Consider the following 12,064-nt stretch of genomic DNA (forward strand, 5'->3'; position numbering starts at 1 on the left):
GTCGTATTGCTGGATTAAGTCCTTTCCATTTCATCGAGGATCGGAAGGCACGTCGACGGATATGTTTTAAGGCTTATGATATGAAATAATTTTAATGAATGAAGCCCTTCCTACATCACCGTTGATCGGAAGGCACGCCGACGGAGAATTTCTGGAGAATCGCGGTCGAATTAATACTATATTTAAATCCCTAGATAGGTATCGAAAAAAGTGCAGTGCTTCTTGGGACGCGCAGTCCTTTTTTTTTCTCTCTTTTGTGTCGCTCTTTGTTTGCATGAGGTGATTGGGCATAATAATTGAATAATGCCATCAAAAGTGCGGTGCTTCGGTGGACGCGTAGTCCTGTTTTTTTCGTGATAATTTTCGTCTCTTTTGTGTTGCTATTTGTGTGCATGGGGAGATTGGTTTTATGTGAGTAGGTTTTTTATGTTATTATTTTTTTTTTCTTTCTCTTTATTTCCTCAGTTTGATTTGCGATTCCTTTCCGTCGGGTCGTGTTTTTTTTTTTCGCGATCGTCGTCGGTGTGTTTTTCGTTTTTTTTTCGTTTGCGTGTATGTGTGTAAAGGTGCGGCTGGCTCTGGTTGTCATCGATGACAATTGAGTCAGTCTGATTTGCGATGCCTTTCGGTCGGGTCGCAGGGTTTTTTCGCATTCGTCGTCGGTGTGCAATAACAACAAAACCTTATCATACCATTTCAGCTCGATAAACATCGTAACTCGTCGTTCGCTTCGTTAATCAGTACCCCACTAAACATGAATCATGTAAAACTCTTAAAAACATCTCAATTAAAAAGTCAGACTGCTAAATCCTTCATCATTTAATTACAAATAATTTTGGTTCTATCTTTCCACAGCCGGCTGTCTAAGATTAAACCATTTCAATTAAAAGTTAACAGCCGATAAACGGGAAATGTCTCATCCGCAGCATCCGATTGCTTGCCTTGAGAATGAAACATAATACCTTCAACAAACACTATGATTTTGGGTCGCATCATCATCTTCTATGATGAATCCTGACCAAACACCCTATCCTACTAACAAATTTTCAGGTTCCTGGCGCTTGTGGGGTGTAAGCACAGAGTAAATCAGCTGCCCTAGTAGCAACCTGCGCTAACTAACATTCCCGTCCCTTAAAATCGAGATCTACAAACTGACATGGCGGGCGCCGTTGGTGGCCAATGACTGTTACCTATTCGCAACTGATCTAGCTTTAGCAATCATGGTGTTTTATCTTTTCAGCGCATTCATACATGCTGTTGATAAGGGAATCACCACTAGATCGTCGAAGCATATAATCAGTAGTGCTGAAAGGATATTACGGTTCTGTTCAGCAACGGAGGGGCAACCATGGGTGATCTCTCATGCTCATGCTCATGCTGCTCATGCTCATGCGACTGCGTATCATGGAAAGTATATTCCATGATCATACTGCATTATCTACAGTTGATATTGAGCTGTTAGTGGTAGTTTTTTTGGACTTAGCAAAAATTTCGAAAATTATTTTTTTTTTCAAAAATTTTACCCGAACATCATGAAATGATTATTTTGACTTTGTTTCAAATTTATGCTGGACTTAGCAAAATTTGCAGTCACTGACCGAATTTTCAATTTCCGATACTTAGAATAATTTTCATGAGCTGATATTTTAAAGTTTGATTTTATTTATGCTGGACTTTGAAATTTTTGCGTATATTTTTTAATTCTTTACTTTTTACAGAAAAAGCATTTTTTTGGGACTTAGAAAATTTTCGGGAGTTTGGAAACATGATAAATTATTTTGATGTTTATTTTTGCTTTGAACCAAAATTTCGGAAAAATCGACGAATTTACAGGACATTTTTGTCCGATTTTTACAAAAACATCAGTTTGTTCCTAAAATAATGTCCCTAACAAAACTTCTTCATTGAAATTTTGAAATTCGAAAGTTGGTTTTTAATAATTATTGATATACCCCCTACAAAAATCGTTCCGGCACTTAGAAAATTTACGGGATCCGTATCACGAAAAGATTTTCGGTAGAATTTATTTGATTTTTTGGACTTAGCAAAATTTTGGCTTTTAGCCAGTAAAATTTCGGAAAAATCGTCGAAATTACAGGAAATTTTTGTCCGATTTTTACAAAAACATCAGTTTGTTCCTAAAATAATGTCCCTAACAAAACGTCTTCATTGAAATTTTGAAATTCGAAAGTTGGTTTTTAATAATTATTGATATACCCCCTACAAAAATCGTTCCGGCACTTAGAAAATTTACGGGATCCGTAACACGACAAGATTTTCGGTAGAATTTATTTGATTTTTTGGACTTAGCAAAATTTTGGCTTTTGGCCAGTAAAATTTCGGAAAAAATGGTCGAAATTACAGGAAATTTTCGTCCGATTTTTACAAAAACATCAGTTTGTTCCTAAAATAATGTCCCTAACAAAACGTCTTCATTGAAATTTTGAAATTCGAAAGTTGGTTTTTAATAATTATTGATATACGAAACTATTGGCACTACGCCCCCCGGGGCATGGCCTTCCTCTAACGTGGGATTTCTGCTCCAGCGCCTCTGACGAGACAGGAGAAACCGGGACCGACGTTTTACTTCACCATCCGATAGAAGCTCAGTGGATAAGGCGGGAATCGAACCCGCGTCTCATAGCATCATCGGGATCGGCAGCCGAAGCCGCTACCCCTGCGCCACGAGACCCACCCAATTATTGATATACCCCCTACAAAAATCGTTCCGGCGCTTAGAAAATTTACGGGATCAGTATCACGATAAGATTTTTGGTAGATTTTTTTAGATTTTCAGGACTTTGCGAAATTTTTACTCTCAGCCAGTTGAATATTTTTCAACATTTTGAAAAATTATTTTGATAAGAAACATTACCAGGCTTTTTGGAATTTTACTGTGGATTTTTGGACTTATGCAATTTTAGGAATATTTTCATAAACTGTTATTTTTAATTAAAAAAATGGAATATAGAGACTTTGGATTTTTCGTGATTTGGAAAATTATTATGACATTTTGGCAATTTTTTAATGAGTTTTTAAAGTAAAATAATTTTTCAACTTTGAAAAATCTTGTTTTGATGTAAGTGCGTATATTACTGCAATATTACTCATATTTGTGAAGAGGAAGAAGGGGGGAAAAACCAATAAAATTATTTTTGGGATCAAAATCTACTTTATGAACTTGATATGATTTTTGGAAGATTACAGTTGTTTGCTACTATAAACTCAACTTGATGTGGCATTGTTGGTCAAATAAACTCAACAAGATTTTTCGCAGATACGCCTCGAACAATTTATGTTCGTGGCCATGTTCGGTTATCTCTTAACCATACCCTGGGGTGAACTTGACTTGTTCGTGTTTTTACGAACATGGGTAGATTTTTCCAAGATGCAACTTTCTGCCCGGGTAACTCGCGTCTGCATGTGAAGCTCAACTTGACAACTTGTCGACGAGGCGACGAAAACTGATCGTCCATGATTTTTTGCAGATTTTTCAAATTTATATTTCTCGAGAAATGATTTGAGAACGAAGCTTGATTTGGAGTCGGAGCCAAAAGAAAACCCTATACCTTTCTTTAGTAAGAAAGGCAAAAATGGAAATTTTCTAAAATCTGAACGGTAGATCCGAATGAGGTCGAATTTGTTTCAGAACCTCGATATTGGTCTAGATTATGGTATGGAGAAAAAATTTAGATAAAATGCCAAAGGAATAGTTTTGGCATTTGGTGAAACGTTGGCTTTTACCTTTTTTAGGGGTTTTTTGCCTCACAGTAAATTAGTCCACAAGGTGTAAATCAAGAACCACATTACCGACATGGATGAAAATTTGGGAGGATGTAGGGCTCGAAAAATTCAATTTTTTGGATATATAAAAGATTTCAATACTTCAATTTTCGACCGAATTTTTAATTGAGAACCGCCTGATCAGGTGAAAACACACTCAGAGTCCCCTTAAAAAATGGATAAATTCAAATTTGGTATGGAACTGGTTCAGGTTCAGCACATCCCCTTGTAAATGCGCCCAAGAGAGCTTAAATCCATATTGTGGGCTCTGAGAAACCCCCTACCACAAAATTGAGCACTTTTTTACCACACACGGACGTCACGCGTACTCTACGGTAAATTGAGCGCAAAAATTTGGATATTGGAGATAGACCAATTCTGTCATTGTCAAACGATCGGTCGTCAAAAATCGATCGTCCATGATATTTTGCAGATTTTTCGAATTTATATTTCTCGAGAAATGATTTGAGAACGAAGCTTGATTTGGAGTCGGAGCCAAAAGCAAACCCTATACCTTTCTTTAGTAAGAAAGGCAAAAGTTCATCCATCAAACAAAATAAGTACCGTTACCGAGACTCGAACCCAAGACCTTCGGCATAATGAACCGTGCCTTTGCCGTATGGGCCACCATGGTTCGGTGACTATGTGGCGGTCATTTGCCCATATAAGCCACTCAATAGGATGAACTGTTCCAATGAACGAATGAACACGCGAGAGGACTATACTCACGCGAAATAGCACTTTCCTCACGTTTCTTTTCATGAGGACTATCCCCTCGTTTTTTAACTTTGGGTGTATAATAAAAAAATGGAATTGAATATTTATTTGCAATTGCTATAGAGTTTGTACAACAAAATTTTCAAAAACTTATCATTATTTATCTATTATTTTTATATTTTTCCTAATTCCTCATTTCTTCCCACTTTATCAAATTATTTCTTTCATTTCTTCTTTTATTTGGAGCGAGAACAAATGTAGAGCTGGCTGTAGTAGATGAAATAATTCTCATGGGTTCTAGAGCTTTTGCCATGTGCGGTAGCGAAATAGTGCCATTCAGTAAAAACCCCAAAATCTGCCTTATGGTTTGAAAGATTGATCATATTGAACCGAGTTTTGATGACAGATTGATGATTTTTTTCAATTCTGGTACATTGAATTTCAAAAACAAAACCATATATATAAAAACTTCAAAATGAGATAAAATCAATTTTTACCGATAGAATTTTTTGAAAAACAGTTTCCCTGACTCGGGACAGTCCCCCAACAAGCTCCAGAAAGAATTACCGAGGTTCATTCAAGTTTTATAAAAATAACCTTTAGACAAGCCGTGTATACTTCTGATACATGTGGACAGCAGCTGTATCGTTTTCCAAGATTTCGAAATGATTGACAAACAAAAAAAGATTATTGTTCGGACGTTGTCGAAATCAACACAACTGAATTTGATCTTCATCAGGTAATAAATCATATTAATCTTCGTGATTTTGTTTCATTTTTCAGTTTTATACTTTCCAGAAATCTTTAATCATGCTTAACGAGAGTTTAATTCATGTTAATTCATAATTTTTAACACGATAATATATCGTGAACTTTTTCTTAAGTGTTACTTACAAGATCAATTGCAATTTCCTGCTAGTTCTTCAGGAATTCCATTCTGCCCTGTATTGCGTGTCGTTCTTGCTCTGTCCTTTGGGCTAATTTGCTAATGATTATTTGGGATGAAATCTTATTTCAATAAATAACCAGGTAAGAGTGCATCTACCAGATGTGGCGAATAAAGCTAATTTAGGTAATCTCAAATACTTTACTGCCGTTCTACGCATAATTGTCCCATGTCATTTTTTGACGATTTTGACTTTATGCCATTTTTAAGTTTAATCTGATGTGTACTTTAAGAAAAACACATAAAATCTGGTACTTTGTTCGGGAACTCATCAAAAACAACAACAAGTCTGTTTGTCCCATCGTTGAACTTCTACGCATAATTGTCCCACCAAGTATTTTCTTACACGGAATCATTAGTTTGACTAAGCATTATGCCTTGTTTACCTGTTGTATAGCAAAAGGATCACAAATAAGGGTGATAAACTGCTAACTGGGGCGATTAGGGGCACATAGGGCGAATAGGAACCCACGGGACAATTATGCGTAGAAACACAGAAATCGGTCGAAAAATTTCAATCGCGTTTTGCTCAGTTGCACTTTTTGAACATGGGACAATTATGCGTAGAACGGCAGTTTAAACTTTAAAATTCGATATCTCTGGAACGACACATATTGCTTTCTGTCGATAAAAGATTCTTATGTAAAATTAGCTGGGGAATACGATGGTGAGGTCAAATTTGAAAAATAAATAGTGCTGTTTTGAGATACGGCCATTTAAAGTTTTCTATTGCGCAATACAGGTAGACGATCACGGAAATGTATTCTACTTCCAATTTCCTTCAAGTTGAATCTAAGACCGACCCTATAAGATTTGTGGTTCCTGAGTTATAGTCGTTTGAAGGGGGGTTTCGCTCAAAAATTGCCAAAAAGTCGATAGGGTACAAAAATGGAGGGGGTGGTCCGATTTGGATGAAATTCGGGATTTTTGCATGTTTTGATAGTCTCAACAGCTCTGCCAAGTTTGAGCATCGGAGATGGTAATTTTCAAATTTGCATTTTTTCTTGCACACTTCAGGTGGAATGACCCATACGCAATTTTGGTTCATATTGAATTCATCAAGATTATGTTATCGTTAGCGATAAGTTTGTTTTCTTCTATATTACAAATACTGTGTCTGCTGAGAGTAAATATATTTTGAATTCTTTTTTGTAAATTCGCAGGACGAAAAACGACTTGATTTGATCTTGTGCTGCATAGACTCAACTGACTCTATAATATTGGTTTATCAGCAAAACTTAGAGTTTATTCTTTCATGAGGCTTCATCCATAAAGTACGTCGCGCTAAAATCAGCCAAAATGTACACCCCCCCCCCCTTTGTCACGCTTTTCCAAAGTTTTAACATGCAATGTCACTGCTGCTCAAACCCCCTTCCAGAGCGTGATATACAGTATGTAAAAGTATTTACCCCTTGGGCACTATGCACATATTGTGATGAAACATCTAAACAATTTAATGTTGACAGAAACCTAGTACTACGTTTTGTTCAGAAACTCATGCCAGACATTTGCTGCAAAAGCTCATGAAAAGATGATTTCTATAAAAGTTATATAACAAATACTATTACGAAACTAAAAAGGTGCAAAAAAGTTTGTACACCTTTCGAAAAATTAACATAAATAATGTTATTTGTTGACAAATCACCATAAATCCAGTCTCCCAACTTCAAATAGGCATCCTTGACTGATTTATAAAATAATTTGGATTGAATATAAAGTTTACTAACAACTTAGTATAAAAGTTTATATAACTCTGGAAATTCTATATAAAACTTATCTAAACTTAATTTTGCAAACTTTTAATTCAACTAAATGTCAATATATTACCATATAATTGCTAAATAAACATTTTGGAGTGGGTATAACACCGTTTTGGGGTATTTGTATCGATAGAATAGATTTTCGTTGGAATTTCGTACCAACCCGGAATTACGTCGTCGGAAAATCCGCCGGCATCGAACCGGTCCACAATTCTTAAGTCAACCTATGTGGCATCGGAAAGGGCATAAAATTTCCGATCTTTTGATACCCATACATCTAGGTTTTCTATAAAACCCACGTTTTTAAATACCTGGGCAAAAGTAAGTTTGATCCACGAGAACAAAAATTACGAAATTCCATACATTTTTGGCAGATTGCTCAAACAAAACCATAACAACGTTTTTACCTAGGTATTTAAAATCGTGGGTTTTATAGAAAACCTAGATGTATGGGTATCAAAAGATCGGAAATTTTATGCCCTTTCCGATGCCACATAGGTTGACTTAAGAATTATGGACCGGTTCGAATGCCCCCAAAACGGTGTTATACCCACTCCAAAATGTTTATTTAGCAATTCTATGGTAATATATTGACATTTAGTTGAATTAAAAGTTTGCAAAATTAAGTTTAGATAAGTTTTATATAGAATTTCCAGAGTTATATAAACTTTTATACTAAGTAGTTAGTAAACTTTATATTCAATCCAAATTCTTTTTTAATCAGTCAAGGATGCCTATTTGGAGTTGGGAGACTGGATTTATGGTGATTTGTCAACAAATAACATTATTTATGTTAATTTTTCGAAAGGTGTACAAACTTTTTTTGCACCTTTTTTATTTTCGTAATAGTATTTGTTATATAACTTTTTATAGAAATCATCTTTTCATGAGCTGTTTGTAGCAAAATTTTTGGCATGAGTTTCTGAACAAAACGTAGTACTAGGTTCCTGTCAAACTTTAAATTTTTTACATGTTTCATCACAAAATGTGCATAGTGCTCAAGGGGTGTAAATACTTTTTTTACATACTGTACTTTATGGATGACGCCTGACATAATTCTTACACTTGTATTTCTTAAATAATTTTGGTTTTGAAAAATATGTATTTGTATTTACTTGAATGAACTCATCGAAGGTCGTACAATATCTAGCTGACTGTAAGAAACATTTTGTCTTTGAACATTAATCGATTGCAAAATCGTTTCCGTTTCGTTGTTTTCGTCAATTGAATTCAGCATTGCACTAGTGTTCACGTAGTCACTCATTTGCTGTTGAACCGCTACTGGTACATTTGATGGAAATGCAGTGTAGTGTTCATCAGAGTCGTGAGCGTTCGAAATTGGTCGATTTTCCAGAACTGGATTAAGAGGACGCGGGGATGGAGGAATCATATAATCTTCCATTGAGCTGCCTGCTCGAACTTTGGTTACACATTTTCGTTCCTCCGATGAATTGCTACTGCTTATGCCTGAAGAATTGCTGGAAATACTGTGCAGGCTAGATGAACTATTTGGCCGATTACTCTGTGAAGTAGACGGCATCATTGAAAATTTAATATCTTCGCATATGTCCGACGGTCCACTGCTCGATTGAGTATCTTTGGTATTTGTGGTGCTTTTATTCCTGCTAAACATTTTCTTCATTCTCTCGAAAGGTGTGGGCCTTTTAAGTTTTTCCTTCATTTGTTGCTGGATTCGTTCATATTCTTCACGCATTTTTTGTAGCTGCTCCTGTTTATCTTTGAAACATTTCTGAACATCATTCCTAGATTTCCAGGATTCTACTAAAGACTCTACTTCCTGTATAGTGAAAACATTGTTCTTGAAATCTGCTATAATTTCCAGGAGTTCGTCGTCAACCGATTTTTTAGACGTATTGCTTTCTTGTCTTTGCAAGCCTCTGTCCTTGGACGTGCCTGAGGACTCGGAGTCTTTCTTTTTAAAACTCAAACGTAGGTGAGAAAGGTCCCTTCCAGCTTCCTGGACATCATGCCAATCACGCCCTATTTCGAGGTTCGTATATTCATGCACCGGAATATTGGACGGCTGCACAAGATAATCTGATTCTACCGTATCTATTTTTCGAACTGGAAGATTTGATGGCTGCACGAGATAATCAAAATCATTAACATCTGACGCATTACAACTCTCTAATAGATTCGAGCACTCCTGACTAAAGGCGTCACTTTTGTTAACATCACTAGATTCGAAATACATTGGTTCTGTTATCTTAAGCTCATTAAATAATATCTCTTGCTCCCTGGCATCATGGTCAATATCACTGTTGAGATTATTTAATATTTCTTTGTCTTTCTCGGCTTGTTTCTTCTTATCTATAGCTAAATCAACCTCATCCTGCCCATGCCCTGTTGCCTCAAAATTTAAATAGTTTAGATTAGAAACAGAATTGAATGTCTCGTTTTGACTAGATTCAATATCACTACCGCTGCCGTCCATCTTCATGTAGCCCTCGCTCTGGTGATGTCGAACTAGATTACAAGTATTTGATGAATGTGCCATTTTGGGCTGAATGATGATTTTATCCGGTGAAGCTTCACTGATCCCTTTAAAATAATAGTACATTGTGGTAAACTCGTGCATTTGCTGTAAAACGAATCAGTATTAGTAGAGTCTTCAAACATGTATTGAATATCAATTATTACAGAAAAGTTTCTGAAACTGTTTGCCAATTTCATGTGTCCTGCAATGTCAGCCAAATCCATAGGCGTACGACCGGCAAAATTCCTCAAGCCGCATGCAACATCACCTCCGGGACAATCCATCAACTGGAGACTTAACCGTTCTAGCCCCCAGTGAGCAGAAAAATGTAGCAATGTTGGGTACTCTTCCGGATCTAAAAAGAAGTCTATAACAAAACATACTTCTAAGTGTAAATCAATACTCACGAGATTCCCGGCGAGATTTCAGCCCACTCGCGCTCTCAACTGAGTTGAGTAAGTGAAAATTTGTGGGCACATTTTTCTGAAAGGACTGCAGCAGCAAACTATCAAGCCTGTCCCGGTCTGCGCTCGCAATGCCAACGGATTGGCATAAAAACTCCACCGGTGATGTCTGTGATTTTAATATTTGCTCCAGCTCACGGAGACGACTCTCACACTTGAGCGGACGACATCCTAAATCGATATTGTTCTTCTCCACACGCACTCCAATCATCATGGAAATTTCCAAACAGGCATCTGTAATTTTAAAAGTTTTATAAGTTGACTCTTATATAAAATATTGACAAATTTTATCATACCTGGTATATTAAACTGTATAGTGTAAGGATTCCGACGTTTGACATTAGTTATTTCTATTGTTTCATTTGACATTTCTATTTTGATCTTAATCCAATCATCCTTCATTAAATGTTCCACGAGAATTATAATGATCTTATTTTGACCAACTTTAACCTTTCTCGGAAACAATGTGAACGTATCATGGTGTGCGGAGCTAGAATGAGCAGTTGGCTGAGGCTTTTGCTCAGAAACGGCATTTCCAATTTCACTACTCAAAAGTTGTTGGCGCATCACTCGACCCAGAATGTCGATCGCCATGCCGAGTAACTCGTTGACAAACGCCTGGTCGTGATCCCCTACAAATAGAGGTTTGTATGTTGTCTGTTAGAAGGGATTTTGATAGATTTTTGAAACTTTTCACACCGGGTTGTATTACGGATTCAAAGTGTGGCATTCTTGAGATACTCCAAAATACGTGTACTACGAAAATAAAATGTGTTTGTGGACCTTCTGGTGTATGCCACCGCATTAAAGAGTGCTCAAACATCTTGTTAATCAGTTACTTTCTACTAGAATGCCATTATTTATTTCAACATATTTTATGACTTTATGATGATCTTTGCTAGTTGTTGCAGTAGATACCGAAGAGATACCAAAAATCAACCAAAAATATCACAAAGAGCAAGTATTTATTGGTGTTATTTGAAAAATTCGGAATTACTTGTATGAGTCATACGAAATAGTAAAGCTTTCAAATTACATACCCACATCTCTAGGAGAAGAAATGCGCCACTTGTGGTATCCGGGAAAGGTCGATTCGTGAATTTCCGCCATGTGATTCTCGGCGACATCCAAAAGCATGCCCAATACACAGTCTGGTTTCAGGACTTGTTTGAAGGTTGAATACAAATACACACTCGAGAATGACAGCAGGGTTGGACAGATAATCACTATCTGCAGTTTCGTCGATTTGCACATTTGCACAAATTGCTGTGTGATTTGAGCTCCGTCAACTTTGAAGTGTAAAAATCTGAAAAAAAGGAATCAATTTCCAGATGAATTCTCGAATAAATTTACTTTAAAGCATATGAGGTAAACATTGAGGCAATATCAAAAACAGAAATTCTGTTCTGACTCCGCAGCTAGGGCAAAATATGATCACTTGTTGATTTTAAATTCTATCATTAAGGAAAATCTACACATGAGGTTCAAAACAAGATGCTACATAATAAATTATCTTAATATAAGTTGCGGAAATTGCTTTCCGCAAAATTGATCGACGCCACCAACATCGTGAGCACAGCCGACAACAGTTATCCAATCTGCGAACAAAGCATAACGTCGTTTACCTCGCCGCGATTAAAGCAAGTTGTTCGATTAATGCTCAGTAAGCAAAAACCTCAGTTTACCTCATGTGTTAGGCTTTAGGGGACTTTCCGATTACAATAAATTCAGAACGTTTTGGACAGTCAAACTAAACGCGTCGGCGTGATTAATTTAGAGAAATCCAACCCTCCAATCATGGAACCTTTATAACTGGCGCTGTCGAGTCTTCGCTTGAAGGTGGCTGTGCCCAGTGGTTCAAATGATCGTTCGCGAAAATCTCGGTAGTGAGATCGAA

General features: G+C 36.6%; 1 protein-coding gene across 3 annotated transcripts in view; it reads right to left on the bottom strand.

Annotated features, from left to right (window-relative positions):
* Window positions 1-8,259: 8,259 nt before the first annotated feature.
* Window positions 8,260-12,064, bottom strand: part of LOC6048537 — a 145,785-nt gene continuing 141,980 nt past the window's right edge. For all 3 annotated transcript variants that reach the window (XM_038253619.1, XM_038253610.1, XM_038253626.1), the window contains 5 exons: window positions 11,208-11,473; window positions 10,464-10,799; window positions 10,111-10,401; window positions 9,868-10,058; window positions 8,260-9,808 (listed from right to left, as the gene is read on the bottom strand). In XM_038253619.1, coding sequence (XP_038109547.1) covers window positions 8,318-9,808; window positions 9,868-10,058; window positions 10,111-10,401; window positions 10,464-10,799; window positions 11,208-11,473 — 2,575 coding nt within the window. In that variant the 3' untranslated portion in view covers window positions 8,260-8,317. The remainder of the gene's footprint in view (window positions 9,809-9,867; window positions 10,059-10,110; window positions 10,402-10,463; window positions 10,800-11,207; window positions 11,474-12,064) is intronic.

This window comes from Culex quinquefasciatus, chromosome 1, assembly GCF_015732765.1.
Source record: "Culex quinquefasciatus strain JHB chromosome 1, VPISU_Cqui_1.0_pri_paternal, whole genome shotgun sequence".
NCBI lineage: Eukaryota > Metazoa > Arthropoda > Insecta > Diptera > Culicidae > Culex > Culex quinquefasciatus.